The following is a 25,161-nucleotide window of genomic DNA, read 5'->3' on the forward strand; positions in this document are numbered from 1 at the left end:
GCGATTTTTCACTTTTTTATTGGAAAAGAGACGCGGATGCGGAGTATCCGCTTGGTGCTTGTAATGTTTTCGATACCCAGTGTTGTATGTATAGGCGGCAGATAGACTGAGATCCTGTTTCGCCGTTTTGTGCGAATCGACACGTTCGCTCGTCGTCGGTTGTGTTGCGGTTTCGAGGGAGGTCTGTCTGTTCGTCGGTGACTGTTGCTGCTGTGCATGGATGATCAATACGGAACATCATGCCCGGTTGCAGTTGCAAAAATATCCGCCAGTCATTATCATTTTTGGAAAGTCGATTGATGATGCTGGTTGTAATTTCGGGGAGCACTTGGCTGATTTCTTGTGCTCTCTGGGCTTTTTTTCCTTGCTGTATTTAGTCTCCTTTACCTGCGAGTTTCTATGACTCAGTAATTAATTCATGAAACACTCTTCATAATGTGTTCTTTCAACCCTCTTGTTTCATATTGTAGACTGTTGTCCATGGTGTCTTGATATCGGGTCGAATTCTCATTGTTTTGCTGTTGTTCGGAGGCTGCTGTTGTTGGCCCTATGCCATTGTAAACCCAACCCAGTCATGTGTAGCCATGCATGCGAGTCAATCGGGTCTTTGTTGCGAGCTGAGAAACAGCCGTCGAGCCAAAGATGCAATGCGTCCATCACATAGTAAGCAATATCCGCACTGGCAACTTCGGTCATCAATTCTCCAAGCATACCCCTAGTCAAGCCCTCAGACCTAGGGAGGCCTGGAGGTTGACAAGTCATAGATAGCCTGGTATGTGATTCATGAAATGATGCTCAGTGATGACGAAAAGTTGAAGACAGTCTGAATGTTTTATTCGCAAGAATAAAAAAAAGACTTGGTTTCAGTCGGCGGGAAAGAAAGAGCAAGGAAATGGGGGCAGGGAAGTACGTATATATCCCCCGAAATGAGTCTTTTTCCAGCAGGCTATTACACCTAGACCCTAGACTGGCCTTCCACTGGATCAAGTCACCCGAGAGTGGAGATTGGTGTTTGATCTCATGTCGGTATTTTCTCGGTCTAAGCTAAGACCTGCAGGAAAGGGTGATAATTCAAGAATGTGAATTCCGAAGACCTTCATATTGTATGTTATAGTTGGATGCTCATAACATTCTGCAACATACTTCTTTTCATAGGAAATATGTGTATATCTGGTTCAATGGACGAGAAAAGAGTTAACTGAACTGCAATAAAAAAAAAAAAAGACAACAGAATAACCCAGAAAGGTCAAACAAGCTAAGAAACAGAGCTGCAGCATCTATCAAAAAACGCGCATCACCGACAAACACCGAGCCAATACCGAGAACTACCCGGCTGAAGCTCGGTGCTCGCTCGGCGGGGGCTTCGACAGCGTATCAGCTTCGTCCTATGCAAAGACGGCCGGAGATTGTTCGGATATCGGGATGCCGTGCTTATCTTTTGTGGGTTGATGGGCGTTGGATGCCGAGAAATGATGAAGAATGTCGGGTTTGATCGGGATGGTGTGCTTGGCTTCGGTAGTTGGTTGTTCTTGTCAGGGGGGCTTGGTATCTTGGCTGTTAGAGGTTGGGAAGTACAGAGTAGATAGGTTGGAGCTGTAGATATTTTAGAGAGGAGTAATGTAATCGTCAATCATTAGAAATAGAGCTATGTACTTTATATCTTTACCCCTGGGCTAGATAGCAAGATGGCAAGTCCAAAGCCTGAGAATATACCAAAAAGAAGCGGTTGTATATAACCAACTTTGACCAATTTCGATCTATTACGGCAGAGCCAAGTAGCCAAGTTCATACTGCCGGTTGTTCTACCTGCAAATGACACTCATCCCAGACCTGACGAAGCATAGGCAGGTGAATACGATCGACATAGAAAAATCCCAACATGATAGAACGGGCCTCCTGCCACGAGTAGATTCCCTGCAGCCGCGCAGCATTGGCCAGTTCAGATACAAAGAAGGTCCGCTCTGACGGCAGGGTTAGACTGCACGCAGCGCCCATGAAAAGCTGCCAGAGGAGCAGGTCGCGACAGAGCGCGAATAAGCCCGTGTGGATGGTCGCCTCGAGCGCGGTGCGCAGAGCCTGGATCGGCTTAGGCAGCAACTGGCCGATCATTGGATAGAAATTCCAGATGGCGCTGTTGTGGAACAGCAGTAAAGCGAGACGGGTGCAGCCCTCGATGGAGTTGTCGCCCTTTACCTGGCCTGTTTCTGTATATCGATCCGTATGCAGTTGGTATTCTACGTGCAGCACTTCGGTGTTGAAGTAGTCCTCGGTCTCCTCGTTGAACTCTTTGTACCCGGTGTTGCCTTTGATCCATTCTGCATACCAGGATAGTTCGAGGAGGTCATATACGATTTGCGGCATGGCTTCGCCGAAGATGCCGGGGATTTTGAGTAGAGGGAAGAGGCGGGTAGAAAGTAATGCTACATCGTCGTTGGGTGGGATGAGAGAGAATCGCGCTGGGCGGCTGTAGCGGACAAAGGGGAATATAGGCTTGGCGTGGGCCATACAAGCAACTCGGATATCAGTCCTAATTGCGAGGTTAGCAAGCTTTTTATTTAACCATGACAGGGTATACCGACCATGAGATCTGGAACCGCACGTCTGAAGGAACATCGTCAAAGTTCTTTCGCAATGCGATCATCTGTCGCAAACCTGCTAGATGGATTTTGAGATAGTCGGGATTCCCTGACGCGATCTACAATCATGTATTAGCTTCGGGGATCACAGGCTTGATTTCGCAGGGTGTACTCACTTCAATTGTCAATAAGGTAGAAACTGCAGCAATCAAAACATCACTGGAAGCCTTGACTGGGTCTGACAGGCCCTCGTTGACCAGTCGAATGGTCTCGCCACGGTGGTGGAACGTGTCGATCACCAACTGACTCCGCTTTTGCTTCGGATCTCGGATGGGTAGCTCGCCTGCACGCATAGCGTCATTGGAAGACGCCATACAAATTGTCGCGTGCAGAATGGCCGGGTCGCGCTGGATCAAGGACGCCCAATGCGCCTGCAGTTTGGGCTTATACCGCGTCTGCAATGGGTGCGCTTCTTGTGTCAGATCCCAGAGGACTTTACCCGCGTTAGTATGCAAGCTCTAACATAGCATTATGGGGTTCAGTAAGAAAACACTCACAGACTCGCAAGTGTCGCATCATTCTATCTGTAAGCTGTGTATGCCCAGTATTAAAGGGATCATTAGCTCCTTGTCCCACGTAAGACCATGCGGTAGGTCCAGCGGGGTAGGCCATCGTCCCACCAAAGCTAGAGTCATCCCATGAGGCAGCTTGCGTCGCAGGGTATCCCACAGATGTTGATGTGACAAGCTCGTCGATCTGTTCTAGCTCTTGTTCATCTGAGATTTGACTGCTGGATAAGCTGGTGGACAAGCTGGCACGCGGACGGACAGGCGCAGCGGGTACGAGTGCCCCAGGGTTCGTCGTCGGGGGCTGATAAGGCGAGTGCTTCCATTTGCTCTTATTGTACTGTTCTGTGCTCTCCATTCGCTTCTTGCGATTATGCTCGGACATAACATGGGACCGAATCCGCTTTAGGGTCTCGTCCGTTGTACCTGCCGCTGCGGTTTGCTGATCGCTGTTGACCCAGAATAACGTCGATTTCCCCGTAGATGCATTGTTGTTTTTGCGGGGTTTGCGTACCCTAGTGGTCGTTTTTCGACTGGGAGCTGTGGGTGGAGGGGGAGGAGGAGGTGGTGGTGGTGGAGGATTTTGATGTGTTGAGGTCACGGTCTGTACAGTGTTGGAATCGAAGTGGATGGGCGCTGCATAAGGGGAGTGGATCGGATCGCCCGCCCAAGCCGCAGCCGGTGGCCGAGACAGCACGGGCAAGGTCTGCTCGTAACCCGGTAAGAGGTCCTTGGCATTCATCGAGCTTATCTGGACGTTCGAGGCATTAGGATGAGGGAGACCTGGAGGTTTAGAAGAGGACGAACTTCCTTTCCGGACCGGCGGGGTAGAAATCACAAGGAATCTGGATTCTTCACATTGCAGAACGAATCATCGAATCATCGGCCCCGCTAAGAGCGTTAGTGGAATTCGACAGGTTTATTTTAGGATGTTTTAGGGGGTTTATTCCTTTATTTTGTTCATCTTTTCGGAATCACAATTAATCATGCCTTTTCCTACAACGGTAGTTTCCAATATCCACTTGAGCTTGAAGACATGTTATTCACCGAGCTTGTTCTTTCTTAAGGTCATGTGGTATTGAAAAAGAGTGACAACACATGTGTGTAGGGGAGAACTCGACATCGTCATCTATTATGATCATCTCAAACACCTTAATAACTATGAAACACCCCAAATATCCTCTGTACGGGAATAAGTCTATACACAGATGATCTGCATTCTGGCCCCCTGAGAGGTCATTACGAAATATTTCCAACGGCTACAAATCACTACAACATAGACGTTAGGTCAAGATTTTGCGCCCCTGTCAGCACTAGCCTTGAATCTGTTAGAGCGGGCATCGTAAGCCCGGGACTGTGCAACTAAAAAGTTTCAAAATACTACGTGGATGATCATGTTAATGACCTTTTTGTTACAAAATTGTTATTGGAGTACAAATTACCTTCGATCTTTGAATAAGGAAGGTAATTACGTACGTGATCTGAGATCTACAATACACAACATACGATGTTGTTACTATCAGAGGCTACGGAAACACCCGTAGTCTACTCGATGTGGAGGCGATGTGGGGAGCAAGTGAGAGACAACGAATGAGATAGTCGAGGCAAGATAATCTAATAACAGACGTCGGTTTCATTCCGAGGCCATGCAAATGGTGTTGGGCCCCTAAATTTAGGTCATGCCAGGACGCGGGAAGACTGGCATCGTTTCCAGCTGTTCTAATCCACCCATCGTACCACTCTGCCCGCTGTTTTGCCAACCTTGTCCAGTCTGCTGATTAATAAACTGGCTCTGTCGGAAAGGATTGGTGCTACCAGTTGGGTTAGGCCGCAAGGGGGCAGCTGCTGGGGGTTGCAGACCTTGCTGCGGTGCAGGAGAAGCCCGCGCAAAAGGGTTGGTTCCCGTCCGCTGAGGCTGGATCGGCTGCGCTTGTGGTGGCTGAGGGAGGGGCACTTGCGGGGGTTGCGCAGGCTGAAATGGCTCGTTGGAGGGATTATATTGCGTGTTTGCTGCGGATAGTCGTCTCGCGAATGGGTTCGTGTTCTGTCGCGATAGAGGAGCGGCGGGTGGCTGAGCGCCCGTGGGAGTGTTGAGCATTGTTGACTGGCGGAACGGATTGGTGTGCTGGGGCTGCAAGGGTTGAGGTGCTTGCTGTTGTTGTTGAGGGAAAGCGGCAATTCCTTCCTGCGGAATAGGAGCCAATTGCGACTGGAAGCTATACGACTGCGGCTGAGGGGAGTACCCTCCAAATCCAGCGCCAGTTGGCATGGCTTGAAGTGGTTGTGGCGGCGGCGGCTGTTGCTGCTGCGGCTGCCCAAATGGATTGTTTGGGCCCTGTGCTTGATATGGCGCTGCATATTGGGTCGGCTGGCCATATCCAGTTGCCAATGGCTGCTGTTGGATTGCCTGTGGTTGCTGCTGAATCGCCTGAGGCTGCTGCTGGAAACCAGTCTGCTGGGGGTAGAATGGTTGCTGCGGCTGCTGTTGGAACCCTGTTTGTTGGTACTGCATTGTGGTCGGTTGCCCCATTGGCTGCTGGTTCTGCTCGATTGAATCAAAAAAGTCGATCAGATCCACAGGTGGTGGCTTCGGTTGTTCGGCCTGCTTCGTTGGGTTGGACGCCGGCGGGTTCGACATCGGTGTGTTTGGCATTTGCTTTGACACATCTGCGGTCGCACTGGTTTCCATGCTTGGTGGAACGCGTACACCTTTCTTAGCTAGGTACTCCCGTCGGCGAAGATCGAAATCAGGATCATTAAGATCATCTTCGAGAAGGCGCGCCAGGTCGGTGGAGGCATGCTTGAGCTTCGGGATTTCCAGGCGAGTGGCAGATTGGAAATGTCTGGCCACTCCCAAGAACTGGACCACTTCTTCCGTTTGTTTTGTGAACGTCTTGTAGATTGCCAGGGCGCGTATACTATCCGGCCGCGACATCTCAAAATAGTGTTCTATCGGGGTTCAAGGTTAGACCAATGCCGATCTGTGGAGGGGCTGCTGACTTACCCAAAACATTGATTGTGCCCTCATTCATGACCGAATATAGAGTCAATAGATCGAGTGTGAGGAGACGGAATGCGGTCAGACTGATCTCGTTCTCGGGCTCATCCGTCAATAGCTATACACTGTCAGTCACCAAGAAGAAGGCCCAAATTCGGAATTCACCCACATCACACCGCAGCAAGGCACGAATTTGCTTCTGTACAATTTCCGTCTCCCTCAATAGGCCTTTATCCACACCTATCCTCTTCAACCGCCCTGGTCCACTGCGTACATGATCCGTCTTGCAGGCTTCGAACGCCTTGGCACGCGTGATTAGGTATTCGGCATATCGTCGAATATTATGTCCCTGCGATTGGGCTGTAAAAATAGTTAGCAAGATGCGCTCACGTCCCTTTAAAGGAACTACTGATCTAACCTTCGGAGAAATTGCTGGGCGCGATCTTCTTTGGGTTATCGGACAAGTATCCCAGCGCAGCATCCAGTTGCCCCTCTCGAATCATGAGATGGAGGACGATAAGCGCCTTAAAAACAATGGTCCATGCCGAGTCTCGGAGCCGTATTTGGAGGGTTCGGAATACCTCTGCGACTCCTGCCTCGCCAGTATGAGTTGCCACAAGGATATTCTCTATGTATTTGGATTTAGGGGCCGCAAGCTGTTCGCGCCAAATAGTTAATAATTGTCGCATAAGGAAAAGAATAAGCTTAACATTCAGACTGACCTTGAGCTTCGTGGCCCCTTTTACTGACTTCTCAAATCCTCCGGGCATGTTGTGTTTGAAAGTCGCGAATCGGTGCCCAACTTCTTGACGGCTCAGGAGAATGCAAGTCTGTCAAAAGACAGTGGGAAAAGACTGGAGAGCCTGCTCCAAGAATCAATGCCCTTATAGTGTCCGAGAAAATCTTCAATCATCCGTATCGTTCATGACGTGGCTCATTGAGCCATGCTGTAAGCCTGGGGAAAGTGGGTGGATTTCTAGGGGAGAGGGGTCAAAGTCCGATCGGAACGACCGGGTTAGGAATTGGCGATCAATAAAAATCACAGAACGAATAGGGGCTGAGAAGCAAATTGAGGGATAAGGATACCAAGTAGGATAATCTCAAGGGTGAGGGCAAAGGGAGTTCCTGGGGCGGAGTGCATGTTCCTAGAGGCAATCCAAATTGGGACTAGCGCATGTTGGGAGTTCCGAGTGTGCACGAGGTAGTATATGAGTACTACAATACTACAATTCTACAACATACATATACACTAGATATCGGATCATATATGAAAGATTATAGTTTGTGAGAAATATGGACGATAACTCCATAACTGAATGGCAATGTTTTGAATATATCAGTGACTAGCGATATTATCTAAACCTTGTGACCTCATTTTTATACATTTATGTATTATATCATTATACACCAGCAAGACTTCCTCTATTTTGATTGCGGCTTATTTATATAAAGATTGCAGTCTTAATTATGTACTATTTTGACAATATTTGCCAATAAATATAATGTAGATAGCTAGTGGCCAGAAGTAAGCCGGGGAGTGCTCACAGGGAACCTGCTTTGCACAATTAAGGAAAACACGACAAAGCAACATTTCCTTCTCAATTTTTACCAATATTTGGATTGGATACAAAGAGGAAAGAGTAATATATTCTTCCCAGAATATAGTCAACTGGGCAAGTAGAAGAGTACTCTGTGGTATTGAGGTGTAAATCTAGGGCGCATAGCCGAACTATATATAAAGTCCCAAGTCCTAACTAAATGCTCCGCTTATGATTCCGTTATAACTAGCAGTCTTAAGCTAGAACTAAGATCTATACTATCCTGATCCCCAGGCTAATCAATTATACACAAAATCATTTATGTAGCCAGCAAAAAAATAGTCGACTTGTACATATCTGCCTCATCCGTCTAAGACGGGCAAAATGTGTGTACCAAGAACAGTGAGATCTCCAACTTCTACCTCATCCTAATATGAGAGGAGGGTCTGAAAAGAGAGAATATGACCAGATGTCTTTCGAGGCTAAAGATAGAAGGTTTGCTTCACTCCTTGCTTTTTTTAGAACAAAGCATAGTTGCGTACATGGGACTGAAAATATCTCTATTCCCAAAATGTTCGAGGGATGAGCTGGAGATCTCTCTCTTTTCTCCTCCAAGTCTGAGCCCCAAGGTCACCTGCACGCTTTTATCATTTGTTATATCCTTCTCTTGCTTTTCTTTTCTTTCTTCTCTTCTTCCCACCCTTGTGACTTTCATTCTTTTTCAATCATCCCCAATCCTCGCCTCTGGTCAAGGCCTCGGTCATCTTTAACAAACCACTATCCCTCTCATATTTTACCTCTTACAGTCTTGTGACTCCCTTGAGACCTTGTCCTCCGCCTTTCTCTTCCGTTGAAAATGGAGAACCAACCCCCACCCAAAAGACCCAAGTTACGGTGGGATGTCCCAATGCGACAAGCTCTTTGTTGTATGTACCGGTTTTTCCGATGCGACAAGATACAAAAAGAGGAGATCTTCTTCTCAATATTCCGTGACTATCTGAAAAGTCGTGGAATTCATCACTTTGTTCCAGGCAAAACGCTCCACGCACAGTGGCACTGGATGAGAAACACAGGCGATCTCGTCTGGTGTCGTGTCCATCGGGACACCGAGTTCAACACGGACGGAGAATGGAGGAACGTTATCCAACGAATTAAGTCCACTGCACTGACTCTGCGTCTTCCTCTCGTCGAGAAGACAGAGGATGATATCGACACTGCTCAATGGGGGACACGACTGGCAATGACCTTGGGACCGAGAACCGATTCCCCCCCGCAAACTCCTCGCAGCATAACATTCTCACTGCGCCAGCGAAGCGAAGAGGAAAGAAGTCAATATTTCGTCGAAAGTGATCATCAAAGCAGTGAGAGTAACACAATGACTGTCGGCCACAATCAAGAACAGACCGACCACCTTGAACAAGCCGACCACCTGGAGCAGACAGAGCACATGGGAAACGATGAGTCGGTCGTTACTAGCCATGGAAAGATATGTCTCTGGTGCAAGCATGGATTGCCAATTGACGAGATGGCTGGTCCCAATGACCACAGCCAGCAGAATGATCCCGAGGAAATCAATAGCCCTGACCAGGACCAACAGCTTCAATGTCAATATCAAGAACTCCAGTGTTGGGGCTATAATGAGCAAGACCAACCTCACCGCCATGGACAAGGCCATCACCGAGACCTTGAGAAAGCAATGCACGGAGTTCCCCCTGAGGATATGCCACCGTTGCTGTTTCGTTGGTCAAACCGTGACTCTCAAGGAGTCAACTCAAAGACCGTTCTCCTAGCGGGCCTTTTCTGCAATGGGGAATGCTCTAACCCGGAAGACTTCTCTGAAGACCAGTTCGAGAGCTTCTTTCGAAGCCATGTCACCAAGGAGAAGGTCAGGACACCATTCATTTCGACTGCTCGATCTCCTTTGGCACCTTTTCACCGTGCAATTGCTGGTCAAAATGGCGCCTTGCTGACTATTATCGACACGTCGAAGCTGCAAACGAAAGTCTTTTATGCCCATCCGCTTGCGATTCGGACTCGGACTTTAGTATACAGGGGCTGGCAGGGCTTTGGGGAGTACCTCATCTGGGGCCGTGTCCCAGCTGAGGCAATTGCTTTCAGCGTGGGGATCACTAGTGTTGAACACATCACACAATCCCGCCGCGATTTAAATCGCCTGATGCAAATCCCAGTCATCCGCAGCAGCAAACGCTGCGATGACAAGCTGCGTGATATGCTGGCTTTGAAAAGGAAGTCGCCTTTCCAATCTGGTCGAACTCTTGGGAAATTGTTAACTCTTCTCCAAGTTCCAGCGATCCACTGGGAAAACCTGGCCTCTGAGTTTGCCAAGGCATGGGGTTGGAGACATAAGAAAGAGGCTGCTGTGTTTCAGAGCGGAATTCGAAGTGGACCACCATACATGCTTGAGGAATTGTCAGATTCTGAATGTGAGGTTCCATGGCCCACACCTCAAAAGACACCTGGAAAGACCTCCCAGAATATGCAGTTCTCATCTGACTACGTTTCCGATGTAGACTACGAGCCACCTGAGACCGACGAAGACTCGGGAGGGATATCTGAGCCGGAAGGCGTGGACGAGTCTCGATCCATGACGATCTGCGATATGAGCGAGACATCAGATGACGAAAAGTTCTCAACACATGAGACGCTGTCCAGTGGGATTTTCTCTGAGAACGATCACCCCGAACCCTCCTCGGGGCCGGTACATCATCAAGAGGTAATCGACCTTACCTCGGATAACGAGGATACTAGTTCTCAGCGGGCATTGCAACGGGACTGGCCATCCGACGATGATGAATATATGTACCCTGATACGCCTACAAAGATTGGGAGAAGGATCCCGCTGCAATCGGGAAATAGGACCAACCACAAGCTTCTGCTAAATGGTCATCTGGATATGGACGTTTTTGAGAAAGTCCGAAACTGGGCTTACCACGAAAACCAACATAAGGATATTTGAAATGCCACGAAGAGAGAACCCATGCTTGGCGTGCAAGAGAACATTGAGCGATCTTGGTTTGGCGCAGCCATGTGAAGATGAGGAAGCCCTAGTCAATATGTCAATATGCCTTTGTGATATTAGTTGAATGAAAATCTCCTGATGATGCTGTCTGCTCGAACGTATGTAATGTATTGCCTGTAAGAAGCATCTACAACACCTGGAGGTACCTATCATGTACATCCATGAATAAAGCAAATGAAATGGGCATATTGAAGATTCCACCTTACTAGACAACCAGGCAAGTAGGTTTTATGCAACCCAACTAGGAAGATAGCCAATAAATGCCCGAAATGAGATCAAAACCAGGCCTACAGATAGCCAAATGACAGCCCTTTCCTTAAGTGTGTGGTTTGTCATTACCACAGAGAACACATACTGAGATCCTACTGTATCAATGTTAGACTTAGAAGAGCAAGCATATAACTCGAGATGCGCATTGAGAGGCTCTGTCCAGATTGCCATGCATGGTCAATCTTGCGTTGTACCAGAGTTGTTGTACAGTTTCCATCGCAGGAGGGCCGAACAAATCATTTTGATTTTTGCGTGGATACACATTCATCAGCGAGGTATCTGGGACATGGAAACTCATAAACTATCCCGACCCCCATCCAAGAACTTCCCGTATATCCAGTCCATACCGCTTCCTTCGCCTTCAAAACACCCGGTTTATTAACCTAGAACTTGGAGAAAGACTTGACAGCGCGCGAGGTCTTGGCGTGAACCTTCAGAACGTTGAAGCGAACCTATATAGAAATTTCGAGTCAGTTATCAAGTTCGGAGAAAAACAATGTGCACTGCCAAATTCGAAGTGTTGTAGTAGTGCAAGAGAGTGTAATTTTGCAGACTTCCAACAGTGGCGAAAATTGACATGGATGAACGTACAGTCTTGCTGAGAGGACGGCACTGGCCGACGGTAACAAGGTCACCCTCCTCAACACGGAAAGCGGGGGAGACGTGGGCAGAGAGGTTCTTGTGGCGACGCTCGTAACGGTTGTACTTGGGGACGTAGTGCAGGTATTCGCGGCGGATGACGAGGGTACGGTGCATCTTGGTGGAGACTGTAGATAATTTCGTTAGAAAATCCCCTTGTCTTGTAAAAAGACAGATTTTATCCAACTTACCGACTTTGCCGACGAGGACACGGCCGCGGATAGAGACCTGGGAAGTGAAGGGGCACTTCTTGTCTGTAAAAGTTCAAAAATGAGTAATTTGACACATGAAGAAATTGGTGATTGCGGGTATTTTTTTGGCATGAGTGGTCTTTTCGAGGTTCGAAAGTTCGTGTATTGAATGCGAATATTGGCGAGAGAGGGAAACGACAGAGATTCCAGGCCCCTCAATTGCTCCATGCGATCCTCCATTCGCCCTTTGTTTCCTTGAAAAGACCACCCACCCATAGATTCTGGCACCATATTTCGAATAAAAACTCAGCGGAGGTCGTGCATACCGATGTAGGTTCCCTCAATGGCGGTCTTGGGGGTACGGAAACCGAGACCGACATCCTTGTACCAGCGGCGGCCCTGGGCAGTCTTCTTGGACGAAGCCTTGGCCTTGGTGTTAAGGAAGATGTGAGGCTGCTTCTGGAAAGCGCGCTCCGACTGGACGGTCAACTCGGTGGCCATTTTTGCGGTGTTGTTCGACGAGGAAGCGGTGTCGAAGAAAGGTCGGGTTGGCGGCTGTCGAAGATGAGGAAGATTCGTTGCCCGTCGGAATCTTTGGTAATTCGTAGTGTGCGAAACTAGTCCCAATCGGGACTAGGCTAATTGGGGTTAGGGCTCTGCGCTTTTGTTTACATCACGTGACTGCGGAGGCAACGCGCTTTGGGCAGGTGCGATAGGAGCAGATTACAGGCTCAGGTTTGTTGATCTGGAGATCTTAACGTTCAGATTTACGGAATATGCAATCTTGAATCGATCTGTAAATGCGCCGATTTGACCGCCGACAATGTCAACTCGACCCGACTCCGCGGCTTTGCGACCGCCACGATCTCGCCGGTCTATCGCTCATGTCCCGCGGTCTAGGATGACGTCTGGTTTGGACAAGGAGAATGCGACAACTGAGATTGGCGCAGCTCAGCCATTTTCGAATAATACAAAGCCTGCTGTGAGAGACAAGAAGTCTCGGAGCAAGAGTTTGGGGCCCGGTGGGCTTGATGCCCTCCAGACTTCTAACGGCAATCGCCGCCAGGTAGCTACCAACGGAACACGCGCGCATACGAAGAACAATTCTGACTCAAATATTCATAGTCTACGGCTTCTTTCCCACTAAAATCCATCCTTAAACCTACAGTCCCTGTCTCTCCAGTGCGAACCATCCCGTCATTTGAGGAAACACGCCGACGTACACCAGCTCGCAGTAAACAGCAGACCCATGACGGCACGATGGACGGACAGGGCCAAAAGGACCAAGGAAAAGAAGGTCTTTTGATTGACTTTGCAACAACACCAGGACCTCCCACGCGAGAAAATGACAATGATGATACGGCGAACCCGTTTGATACATTTAATGCGACTTCCGCCATTCGCGAGGAGATGGCTGCTACCAAGGAGCGCGACGAGCAGGAGCGCAAAGATCGCGAGCGACAGAGTATCCTAGAGAAACGAGCGGCGCGGAGGAAGTCAATGGGTTCGTGTGTCCAACTTTATCATAGAAGTGAAAACTGACACATTTATGCAGCAAATCGCCGAGTATCCTTTGCCCCCGAGGCAACTCTACACACCTGGAACGTGGTGGAAATTCCGGACGACTCAACCTCCTCCTCTGCCGCCAACTCAACAAGACGCGCATCTGCTGCCGCAAACTCCCAGAATCAACCTGCCCCTATCTCGCCCACCAAAGATGCTCCATCTTCGCCAGCAGAGTCGGAATTCGGATTTTCCCCTGTTCGCACACAAGATCTAGACCAGATAAGAGACCGTCCATCATCTGGGGGTGGCGACGATGGCCAGGATTTATCTTCTAGTCCGTTCAGCGGTAGCTCGGTAGGAAGCGACGACACCGGCGCCCAAAGCCTGGCCGGAGAAGAGGACGATGGCGATTCTTCAGACTCCGACGATGGGTTTGATGCCGAGAGTACTGCGATGAGCATGGATGATATGACCGCGCGCTCAGGAATGAGTGTTCAATCAGACGCAACTTCTAGCTCAAGCTCTAGTGCCAGACTCAACGAAGCATTGCGCCAGGCCGCACACGAAGCGGGAACCGAACTTGATGAGGACGGAGAGATGTCAATGGAAATTGCGGATCAAGAAATAACCGGTGCTTTCCAGCCGTGGATCAAAAAAGGCCAAAGACAAAGCTTTGACTGGGGAGATATTAGCGCACGACATGACGAGGAGAACATTGATCCATCCAAGGATGCGACTATTCAAGGTTTACCAGGATCAGATGATATCGACGAGGACGAAGATCTCAGCATGGACGTGACGAATGCCGTAGGACGCATTCTCGGCAAGTCTCCCGGCCGTCGCCAGAGCACGGCTCGTCGCCAGTCCGTGGCAGAAGAATCTAACTACGGAGATCAAACTATGGAGATGACCAATGTTGTCGGTGGCATCGCGCAGGATGATTCGCCATCAAAGTTCTCTGAGATTGACAACGAAGATGAAGGCATGACAATGGAATTCACTTCGGCCGTTGGCAAAATCTTGGGCAACCAGCCTACTTACGCCTCCAACTCTGATCAGATGAATTCCGATCAAGAAAATGAGTCTGAGGATGGTATGGACATGGAGATGACTGGTGCGATTGGTGGTATCCTACAGTCAGGGATCGAAGCCAACGACAAAGTGCACGCGAAAATGGTCATGGAGCTCGAAACTGACTCTGGTCAGCTGGCTAGCTCGCCTTTCCAAGATAATGTTCGGCAGTCTCCTGCCAAATCCCCTGCTAAATCACCTCTGCGTTATCAAATTGCTGCTGTTGCATCCGAAAATGGGAGCCCCAGTTTGGCAACTGTGCGGGCTAGGCCTTCCCGGCGTAGCTCCACCCCATCGTCGGGCACGCCAAGGTCTGCCAGCCGGCAACGATCACCACACACGAAGCCATTGACTCCGCCCAAACAGTCTACCCCCCAAGCGAAACCTACCACCCCAAGCAAGACACCTCCCTCCAGCAATGTTACTTTTAGAAGTGCTTCACCAAGGAAGCTCTTCCAGCCAGAGCTCCACCAATCAGCAGATAAGCGCAAGTCTCTACGCCAAAGTCTGTTCGAGCATAACAAAGCAACGGGAGAGTCGACCCCACTCTTCAAATTGCAACCACGCGGGGCCCGTCGCTCTTCTGGTCTAGGTATTGACAAAGAAGGTCTTGGATCTCCTCGCGTGGCGGCCTTACTTGACAAGCGCCAATCGCTTGGCGATAGTACACCTCTGTTCGTTCCGCAAGAACAGCTTCGATCCGGCGTACGATTCGAGGATCCTTTGCAGCTGCAGGCGGAGGAAGAACGTGAACGAGAAGAAGAGGAACTCCGAGAGGATGGCCAGATCACGGGTTCGCAGTCAGATCGGGACGTAACCCCAAGCTTGAAGGATATGATATCAAATATGAGCCCGAAGAAGACTAGGATTGGCAGCCGTAAGAGTCTTCATGTAGGGGCTGCTCGCGGGGTTTTGGGCAAGCGCCCTGTCGAGCTGGACTTGGATGAAGATGAAGTGGAGACGCCGCCCAAGCGACTGCGTGGCCACAATGTCAGCCCCGTCAAAGGCGTTAAGTTGCCAACACCGATGTTCAGGGAAGGCAATACCCGTCGATCAATGCCTTCACCCGTCCGTAGAGCTGCCAGCTCATCGCCTCCAAAGGGCAGCACCACGCCTTCCCAGCAACCACAGAGTGCTTCCCAGACCTCGACAACTCCTCTCAAGCATGGCATTGATGCTCTTCATATTGCTTCTGATCCTCAACAGCCAGAAGAAGAGAATACTCCTACCGAAGAATCCCCTGCGGAAATTGAGTCTATTCAGTTACAGGACTTCTTGAAAATGACCAACATTCATTTCATGGAACTTACTACGACAAAAAGACGACAAACAACTGCCCCTGGCAGTGCTATCAAGAAGCTGACACGCCCCTCTGGCGAGAACATACCTAAACCAGGCTCCATCACATTTGACGATTGTGTGGCAGCTGGGTTTTGTACAGTTCCAATGCTTGAACTGTACCAGCATGTAAGTTTTATTATACACGGATACACTTGTTTTTGCTCACACTGTCTCTAGTCGTGTCGGGAGTTGAAATCCTATATTTCCGAAGGACGGCAAGTGATCCGCTCCATTGAGGCAGAAACATATGCCGAGAATCCAGCTCTTTTCAAGGAGTATGTCACCGCTCCGCCAGATATCCGAGTGATCATGGACAATCAATTCCGAAACGTCAAGACCCATGCCCGTCTGCTGAGTAAGGCTACATGGTACGAATGGCGGATGAAGTTGCTTGAGGGGCTGAAGGAAGGGCTCATTCGCCACGTGGAGGAAATGAAAGCGGACGACGATTTGCTATCTGAACGAGAAGAGTTGCTCAACAGGAACGTGCCGCTACTTGTGGAGAAGCACGCCTCTCTCGAGCAAGAGGCAACCAACCTACAGCAGTTGGTGGAAGAGATGGAGAACTGTGATCAAGATGAGCTGCGTAGTACGCGCAGCAAACTGTCTGAGGTGGACTCCGAGATTGCAGCCAAGAAACGCGAACTTGAACGGTTGCAGGCGGAAGTCCAGGAGAAGACTAGATTCATCGAGGCTGGAGCCGAAATGCGGGATGAATTCCTGGCTCAAATCCAGGAGGCAGAGCGCGTGAAGGAAGAGTGCCGTGGCTGGAGTGCCCGGGATATCAACGAATTGAAGGGTGAGCTTCCCCCCCCCCCCCCCCCCCCCCCCCCCCCCCCCCCCCCCCCCCCCCCCCCCCCCCCCNCTGACTACTGGGAAAACTAGCCTCCGTCCAGCGAATTCAGCAACAAACCGGGTGGTCAATCGTTTCGGCCTCCACTTCTTCGGATGTATCGGGGGGACCTTTATTGAAGATGGCTTACCGGGACCAGCTCGAATTAGAGTTCTATCCTGGAGCTTTTGCCTCCAAAAACAGCGGCCAAGACGAGGGAAAGAACTACCCGATGGAACTGACCCCCCAAAAGAATGCCACCATTTCTCCCATTGCATCCTTGGTCCTTCACTCGCTACAGCACCACCTGGCTACCATCCAGCAATCCACTGTCCCACCTAAGCAGCTCTTGCGCTTCATCTCTAGCGCATGGGACCGCACGGTTGGGCTGGAGAACGAAGCACGCATGCTGGAATTCTGTGGTGTCACCCGTCTCACCCTATCCAAGCCCGATGAGGGCTCCCTATCTCTACGTACACGCTGCACTCTGCTCGGCAACGTCGCCGGCTCTACACCTGGCCGTAAAGGCACTGCTTTGAAGAACAACAGTGCCAAGAGAATCGATGTTGACTTTACTGTTCGTACCCGCATTGATAAAACTAATGCAGAGAACACCATCGGTGTCTTGGACTTTGATATTGACGTTCTGGCGACGAAGGTCTATGGTTTCGGAACAGGTAGCAAGTCCGGTATTCCAGACAAGGAGTTGCAGAGCATTCTCGGCAAAGGCCTTGGTCAGGATAAAGACGGTGATGTCCAGCTAGGAAACGGTGTGTGGTGCAAGGCAGTGCGCACGCTCACAGGATCTGTGTTTTAGTTTTCGAATATTTGCTTTGTTATGATTCGGTTATAAGATGGGTTAGGTTTGCATTTGGGAAGGCGCAGGGTGAATCTTTTTCATACCCTTCTTGGGTTCAATGGGGCGGAACAATGGGATATTTTGACTTCGGGATCTGGCTGGGCGTTTCTTTTATACCTAGTCTATTGTCATATACATTGATTGAATCATTTGTTTTCTATTCTTGATTTCTTTTCTTTACAAGTCAGAATCGCACTTCTCACAGGGTCATTCTCTCTCCATGTGACACTCAAGTGGAACAAGCTCTTGCTGACAATCTGTCTACACGAGATCCCCCAAAGCTGGAATTTATTTCTATTATACCACACTAATAGTGGCTATATCAACATTCATGAATCTTGGCTAATGCATATACTAATAAGAGAGTAGAGAGGTTGCGTTTAGGAAAGTATTAACGACAACGCTAACAAGAACAACAAACCCGGAAAAACAAAGACGCCCCCGATTAATCTGATCCTAAAACAACCCTAAAAACCCATTAGGCCAGACCGGATCAGCGGCCTGATTCGGATCCTCCTGACCCTGCGGCACATAACCATACCCCAGACTCTGAGGATCGAACCCACCAGCCTGAGCCGTCTGGCTGTCAATAGGTGGCGCACCATGGATAAACGACTCAGCCGATAGGATCGGCACGGAAGGGTATGCATCAGCAGACTGAGTGCCCGTTGGAATCGGGGGCGGAAAGGTGTACTCTGTTGGGAAGAGTCCGCCGAATAGATTTCTGCCGTGGCTCCAGTCACCCGACATTGGGTACTGGAAGAAATCGGGGATTGAGTTGGCGGCGCTGGTGAAGGAGTCTGGGGAGTTGATGGAGTTGATGGGGTTGGGGGTCATGCCTGATGACCCTGGGGCTTGGGCTTGGGCTTGAGCTGCAGTCGTGGAAAAGTCATGAGATAATTGCCAAGATGGGATTTGTGGTGGCTGGAAGGGGTTGTCGCCTGCTTCGTGGAGGAATGTGGTGGAAGGTGAGTATGGATTGGTGAGATATGGGGTTGGAATTTGGCGGCTATCCCCTGGGCCTGGCAATGGGCTCACGGGGACGACGTAGCCGGAGGAATTGACTGGCGGAAGGCCTTCTAGGGTGTCGGGGATACTGATGTCCATCCTGTTGAGCTCGGCGGTGCTTGATGTTGGATACCCGGGTGCTGTGGCGGGGGTCATTGTTGTGCGGAGAGTTGTGGGTCGGCGGTGTTGCCTTTGGTGTTGTGGTGCTGGTTGTGTTCGAGAGGTGTGCCTCTTGGCTGGTGGTGGTTTATATTCTTGGTCTTCTTCGTCTGGGGCGCGGGCTCTTTTCTCGTCTTTCTCAATGACTGCTTTGGCGATGCGTTCGAGGGATGCGCTCATCCGGGCCATGAAACCGGCGTAATTATTTGACCCCTCACCTGGGGCGAGAGTTGCAAAGAACGATGAAACCATGCCGATGGATTGAAGGTCTGCTCGCACTCTCGAATGGCGAGTATCCCGCAGAATATGTGAGAATAATGTTGATGCTGCTAGGAAGACGTAGTATAATAATGACCTGGGGTTTGATTGTGAGAAATACGACTGATATAGATGAGGAGACTGTTTCACTTACCAGGTCCATGCGATGTCTCCCCATGGCATGTTATTGACAACCTTCAAGGTATCTCTGGCAGCCTGTGCAGCGATGGCTGCTGATCTTGAGGCATGTGCTTTGCTGATTGACTGAACCTTCTCTGATTCCTTTCTGGCTGTTACCATGTAGTTAAGAAAGATAGGTATTCGGTGAATCATCATCAAAGCATTGTGATAGACGAAATGGAGACCAATGGCGGCAAAGCCAAACAGAAAGTCGCGTTCAGTAGGTTTCATTTGCGGTTCATTGAGCGTTGGGGATCCCCGTTTCCATTCTTCAAGCTCTTCATGTAGTTCTTTAACAGTCTTGTAAATTTCAGCAGGAGGTTTTTCTAATGCCGTAACGGAGTATAGTCGGCTGTAAATGTGGCTCTTGATGAGCGACATCTGACAGAGCTCGCGGAAGAATGGAATTTTGCTTGCGGTTTCACCATGCTTATCGCCGTCCAGTTCTTGAGGAAGAGGGACATCGAAATCATCATGATGTTGTGATGGGGTGTTTCCAATTCTTAGGCATGTACTGGAACATCGTCTTTAGTACTTGAAACGACATCTAAATGGACTTTTCTTACCTTTGATCAATGACAAATGCAACCCAAAAAACGCGCCGTCTCTCCTCTTGCTCGGCCGGACTAAGTTCCGGTCTTGCAATATCTCGATGAAGCCCCATTCGGTGACTGGACCGCATAGCCGCAGTGATGAGTGGTAGAGCTGATTGAGTTCCGGAATTCCCCCGAAGGAAGAACGCCTTTGCAAATTGTTAAATGCTTCCATAGAACCAAGGGAGAAGGAGACGCACCATGCTAATCAAAGCCTGTATACTCAGTAGATCGGTGCGTTTTAAGGCTAATTCCGTGAAGACCGACATGGCGTTTTTAAAGTATAACTCGGATTTCTCCTTGTCCTTTTCCGACATGGAGCTATTCGAGGATCGGTATTCGTATGCCAGGCAGATTACCATGTTGATGTTGGCCCAACGCGCAGCGTCATCACAGGTTTGCTGTGTATATTGCCATTCAACCATTTTCATGAATGATGGCTCATGATAGATAGGAAACAGACGGTTGACCGTCCGGAAGAAATCTTTCATAAGAGAGAATACCTCCGACCTTGAGGGTAAAGGCTTAAAAACTTTCGAGGCAAACAGATCATGGAACACGTCTGGTCGCCACTGATTCCAGGGATTTTCATGAAGGGATTCAGGAGATATAATTCGCAAGAAGCTGACATCACCTGTTTTGCTCTTAATCCATTCTATACCTGTCCGCGATAGAATTGACAATGAGGACGATGTCCCTGTTCGTTGAGTTAGTCTCGGCGGCCTTGTATCATATCGGTCGTACCCACCGTAATATCGAGAATCATCTCTTTGGTCCGCCGGGAATATGGGTGTACCCTCAATGAAGCCACCCTTTGAGCAAACAGACGACCCGAAATTTGATTTTGGACTAGAAGTAGATGAGAAGCCTTGACTAGCTGGTCCGTCATCATCTCCGTCGGAAAAGTCGTCTTGGCTCAAATCGCTCTCCTGCAAGATGCCTGCCGTCCTCAACAACGACTCAACCCTTACGAGGCGGTCTTTCAAAGACCTGACATACTCGTCATTACTGTGATAGAATTAGTCACGATTGACAAAAAATGAGATCGAGAATGGCAATGAACACCGATATCGCCGTACCTTTGGCGATCATCCCGCTTCTCATGCTGGGCCGGAAAGACACACGGCGTATTACGGCGCATGCATTGCACGCAAATGGAATTAGACCTTTCAACCTCACACTTGGTCTTTTTCCGATGGCACATCTCACAAGCCTAGAAAGATGTCATACGGCCGTCAGCAACGCTAGATTCCCGAACCGGAGTCGCCCGGAATAGTGGAACTCGGGACGACAAGTAAAACCCACCCTCAGTTGTTGTCCTTTCCATAGCGCAGAATCCATGGACAATGAGTTCTGGGAAGATGACTGGTTCATTGCCTTGATGGCCGACGGTTGTGGATTGCGTGGGAGTCATGAATGTTCATGCCAAGACTTTGCAGAAAAGTCGCCCCAGCGGAAATGGCGAGGACTAGCGGGAGATCTTTATTCCTTATTTGGATCTCTATTTTCGATGTCTATCTATAAGTAGAATGTTCAGAATCTGCAGAGAAAGTGAAAATAAAATCAGATGAATAATCAAAGTCCACGGATGGTCAACGGATGTCGGGACTCCCGAATTCCGTTATTCTGTGCTTTTCTCCGGGTGCTTCAGTGGGCCGGCGGGGTTTCTGTTCATCGCTCACCGGCTTTTGCTCCATACAAACCCTGAATTTCACCTTTCAAGGTTGATCTCATGAAAGGTAGATTCTCACAATCAATATCAAATGACACAAGAGTGGACTGCCGCACATGCGGCCTCCATCCTCAATGACGTAGGGCATCCTTCAATCCTGATTTATCTACCCAGGTAGTTCAAGAGATATTAAGGACGTGAATGTAAGATAACACTCCGATCTCTTTTGAAGGTGGTCACTTTTGATATATTTAGGTATTTCTTCTTCTCGGTGTTGGAATTAAAAGATAACGAATACGAAGCACGTAGGACGGAGGAAGCATACGAGGCTTATCACTCTACGATATACGGTATACGAAGATGGTATAAAGCATACATCGTAGAGGATTTTTCCATGTATAACAAGCGATTGATTTCATTCTTAATGCTCCACGGTCCACACTCTCTCATGGTGAGAAACGGCTGTGTAGCGCCTCTCCACGAATGATCAAGGTTTCCTTGCATGTATTCGAGGTTTTTTCGGGGATGGCTAGCGAGTGGTAGATAGATCTCATCCTTGTCTTGTGAAATTGTTAGATTTCTACAACTGCTTATCAATATGAGAACATTCAATGGGATATTATTACTAACTTACTGGTCAAGAGGACACTGCCGGGACTTCGCATCATTCATGACATGCAACCATATGTGCAGCTTTTTGTCGGAGATTCTCGGGGGTTTCTGATCTTGGTGCGCCGCCTTCACCCCTAGAATGTCGAAGATTTTGCGGATAAGTCCGAGATATCCATCGGTATACGCAGTCATTTGGTTATGGCCTAAAGACAGATAGTACCGAATAGTCTGCAGCCGGAAATTCGTCGACAGCCTACAGCCGGGACGTAGATTGTAAAAGTTATAGGAGGATTATCGGAAACCTACTAATTACTTGTTCGTCGGTTGTTCTGCAGAGTATGGTTCATTCTATATCCGCTGTAGCTCTCAGAATCGTCGGTAGGCTAGTAGATCCAGAATCAATGCTGATTGCTGAGCTCTGAGCATGCCCAGAGCTAACCACCTGGATGGAGGGCGATTGTCGAAATTGTGGCCCAGCTGACTGATGCGAGGTGTCTGTCGTAATATCAAGCACCTCGGGGGTGGTGGCAGAGCAGTAGTCGATGTAGGTACGAAGAAGGGTCGATTCTGTAAGAACGAAAGGGAAGAGATGTATATACCCAGAACTATTTGTTTGCTAGTTAGTGATAGATAACTCTCCGGGGTCGTTTTGGGGGGCTTCTCTTATATTCCTCTTATATTTCTCTTATATTAGATATTCCTCACTGTTACAACTATAAGGATACCTAGGTAATTATTAGCTATAGAAGTGCCAGGGATAGTAAGGTTGTAGTCACTTCCAAGGTTCCAAGGTTGGGACCTACCCAGGTCCACGGGTGGACCCTCCACGTCTTTGGCCAATGTGGGGCCGGAGTATTCGGGCTGCCGTAGGCCGAAGCACTAACTTGCCAGTCATCACATCACTACATCTGGTCCTAAGTTAGCTAACAGTCAACCTTCAATCAACCTTCTTCATTCTTCTGAGTGGTAGACAAAAGTTCCATGAGATGGACCACAAGACCTAGACAGCGTTGTGTATTCATACATATTCACCTTGCATCTTGAAAGTGAAGCGCCAAGGTTATCGGTACCAAATCATGGATGTCAATATTGCCCCCTCGCACCTGGTTCCAATTGCTCCCGCGCCGGTTCGGACACCTCCCGTCACTGTCCAAAATAGTCCTAGCCCCAGGGTGGCCACAATGCGCTTCAATTGCCAAACTTGCGTGCGTAAGAAAATAAAATGCGACAAGACGGTGCCAGTATGTTCGGGCTGCAGCAAAGCAAAGCTCCAGTGCATCTACCAGACTCCCCCGCCACGAAAGAGAAAGAGAGAGCGAAGCCAGTTCGAAGATGTACAGGAGCGATTAGCGTGGTACGAGCGCATTTTACACGACAACAATCTTCTCCATGCATCCTCTGCGTCGACCCCACACGGGAAGAAGACGGAGGCATCAGCGGTTTGCACACGGAACCTAACCTCAATGCCGGACCCGCAACCTGCCACCTCGGGTAAACTTCTATCTGCCGATGGCAAGTCTCGCTATATTGACAGTGTGCTACTTGATGGTGGACAGGGCGACCTGTGTGAAGTATCCAATTCCGACCAGGATGACAGCCATCACGAGGACATCAGAGCTGATGAGAGCACCCCGCCAGGTCTCCTGGGCATTCTTGCAGCGCACGCCATCTCTGGGGCCATACTTGGAAGCACGCAAAGCATCACCGGACAACACCCCGGCTATGAGGAGGCAAATAAGCTATGGAATGCGTACGTGCAAAACGTGGAGCCTTTGTGCAAGGTTCTTCATATTCCGACTGTCGCAAAAATGGTCAAAACCGTTTCAAAAGAACCCTCCATGGCCTCAAAGAGCGACGAATGCCTGCTTTTCGCCATATACCATTTCGCCGTATTCTCCATGTCGGACGCTGACTGTTTGCGAGAATTTAATCAATCGAGGAATGATTTGATTTCAAAATATCGGACCGTTGTGTACCAGACACTTATCAATGTATCGTGGCTGAACACAACATCAATGCCGGTACTACAGGCTTACACACTATTCCTCATTGCCATGCGCACTCAAATTGATTCCGACACGTTTTGGATTTTGACAGGTATTGCCATTCGCCTTGCACAGCGTATGGGGCTTCACCGTGATGGTGACACCCTCGGGTTGCCACCATTTGAGGTTCAGATGCGACGGAGACTGTTTTGGCAACTGCTTCCGCTTGATAGCTATGCAGGCCAGGTTTGCGGCACTGGTATCCTTATATCACCCAATAGCTGGGATACTAAACAACCTTTGAATATAAACGATGATCAGATTTTCCCTGGTATGACGGAGCCGCCCCTCGAACAGAGAAGCGCCACAGAAATGATTTTTTGCTTATCTCGGATGGAACTGTCCAATTTCTATACCCGAACTGGCGTCAAATTGAAAGAGATTGGTGCGACAATTCAGTTTAGGGATGCAGAGGACATTGAGAGACTTATTAGTGAGGTCGAAGACCTCATCGAGACTAAATTCCTTCGATACTGCGATATCTTGAACCCCTTGCACTTTCTCACCACTGGGATCACCCGATCTGCGATCGACGCTGTTCGACTGCGGGCTCGAATGCCGCTCCTGATAACGCAAACCATCACAGACGCGCAAAGGAGGGATATTTGTGCGCTCGCTGCAAGAATTCTCGATACAACTAGCGCCATCTACGGCAACCCCAGCATGCAGAAGTATCGATGGCAAATAAAAGCTTTCTACCTGTGGGACGCACTTCTCTGCATTCTACGTAGTGTGGCAGATGTCGGATTCTACTCAACCTCGGAACTTGATACTTCTTGGAACAAGGTTGCAGATGTCTATTCAAATCACGAAGAACTTGTCAAGGGCAGAAGAAACCTATATGTCACAATCGGTAAGCTCACTCTTAAGGCCTGGCTTGCAAATCCCCCAAGTCAGTCATCCCCAGAGCCGGTTTTCATAACCGCGCTGTGTGCCCAACACGAAGCCAAAGTGAGCAGGCAACAGGAGAGCATGGATGAAAGCGTGGGGACCACAACGCTTTCGGACGGCGCATATGATTTTGATGAAGTCTTTGGCAACATTGATGGGACAGGCCTGAATTTAAATGGCGGCTTTGACCCTTCAGATTGGGTCTTCTGGGATCAGCCATGTTGAAAAACTAGCCTAGGCTTTGATTTAGCCTCCGGCATCGGGGGTTGGGGAGTTTAGGGCCAGAAATCTGCTCAAAGTCTGCGTAGACTTTATA

At 49.2% G+C, this 25,161-nt stretch overlaps 7 protein-coding genes across 7 annotated transcripts; 3 read left to right on the forward strand and 4 right to left on the reverse strand.

The window, feature by feature from the left end:
• Positions 1 to 1,785: 1,785 nt before the first annotated feature.
• Positions 1,786 to 3,884, reverse strand: PEX2_056210 (uncharacterized protein; the record flags this gene model as incomplete). The annotated part of the gene is made up of 4 exons (XM_016742895.1): positions 1,786 to 2,527; positions 2,580 to 2,695; positions 2,753 to 3,069; positions 3,134 to 3,884. The coding sequence occupies 4 exons, from the start codon at positions 3,882 to 3,884 to the stop codon at positions 1,786 to 1,788; spliced, it is 1,926 nt and encodes a 641-aa protein (XP_016593424.1).
• A 930-nt stretch (positions 3,885 to 4,814) lies between these two features.
• On the reverse strand, positions 4,815 to 6,910 carry PEX2_056220 (ENTH domain protein; the record flags this gene model as incomplete). Its single annotated transcript, XM_016742896.1, has 5 exons — positions 4,815 to 6,091; positions 6,147 to 6,258; positions 6,310 to 6,500; positions 6,559 to 6,796; positions 6,863 to 6,910. The coding sequence occupies 5 exons, from the start codon at positions 6,908 to 6,910 to the stop codon at positions 4,815 to 4,817; spliced, it is 1,866 nt and encodes a 621-aa protein (XP_016593425.1).
• Positions 6,911 to 8,534: 1,624 nt separating this feature from the next.
• PEX2_056230 (uncharacterized protein) lies at positions 8,535 to 10,655 on the forward strand (the record flags this gene model as incomplete). The annotated part of the gene is made up of 1 exon (XM_016742897.1): positions 8,535 to 10,655. One exon carries the CDS (start codon positions 8,535 to 8,537, stop codon positions 10,653 to 10,655), a length of 2,121 nt encoding a protein of 706 aa, XP_016593426.1.
• Positions 10,656 to 11,371: 716 nt separating this feature from the next.
• PEX2_056240 (40S ribosomal protein uS17) lies at positions 11,372 to 12,319 on the reverse strand (the record flags this gene model as incomplete). Its single annotated transcript, XM_016742898.1, has 4 exons — positions 11,372 to 11,440; positions 11,580 to 11,755; positions 11,819 to 11,881; positions 12,145 to 12,319. 4 exons carry the CDS (start codon positions 12,317 to 12,319, stop codon positions 11,372 to 11,374), a joined length of 483 nt encoding a protein of 160 aa, XP_016593427.1.
• A 322-nt stretch (positions 12,320 to 12,641) lies between these two features.
• PEX2_056250 (kinetochore-microtubule binding complex subunit SPC105) lies at positions 12,642 to 17,385 on the forward strand (the record flags this gene model as incomplete). The annotated part of the gene is made up of 5 exons (XM_016742899.1): positions 12,642 to 12,884; positions 12,944 to 13,322; positions 13,374 to 15,862; positions 15,914 to 16,535; positions 16,622 to 17,385. The coding sequence occupies 5 exons, from the start codon at positions 12,642 to 12,644 to the stop codon at positions 17,383 to 17,385; spliced, it is 4,497 nt and encodes a 1,498-aa protein (XP_016593428.1).
• A 498-nt stretch (positions 17,386 to 17,883) lies between these two features.
• Positions 17,884 to 20,766, reverse strand: PEX2_056260 (transcription factor domain-containing protein; the record flags this gene model as incomplete). Its single annotated transcript, XM_016742900.1, has 7 exons — positions 17,884 to 18,949; positions 19,007 to 19,546; positions 19,599 to 19,774; positions 19,826 to 20,135; positions 20,287 to 20,322; positions 20,370 to 20,633; positions 20,705 to 20,766. 7 exons carry the CDS (start codon positions 20,764 to 20,766, stop codon positions 17,884 to 17,886), a joined length of 2,454 nt encoding a protein of 817 aa, XP_016593429.1.
• Positions 20,767 to 22,985: 2,219 nt separating this feature from the next.
• Positions 22,986 to 25,070, forward strand: PEX2_056270 (putative C6 transcription factor; the record flags this gene model as incomplete). Its single annotated transcript, XM_016742901.1, has 1 exon — positions 22,986 to 25,070. One exon carries the CDS (start codon positions 22,986 to 22,988, stop codon positions 25,068 to 25,070), a length of 2,085 nt encoding a protein of 694 aa, XP_016593430.1.
• Between the last annotated feature and the right edge of the window lie 91 nt (positions 25,071 to 25,161).

Source organism: Penicillium expansum (assembly GCF_000769745.1).
Source record: "Penicillium expansum strain MD-8 chromosome Unknown contig187, whole genome shotgun sequence".
Classification (NCBI taxonomy): domain Eukaryota; kingdom Fungi; phylum Ascomycota; class Eurotiomycetes; order Eurotiales; family Aspergillaceae; genus Penicillium; species Penicillium expansum.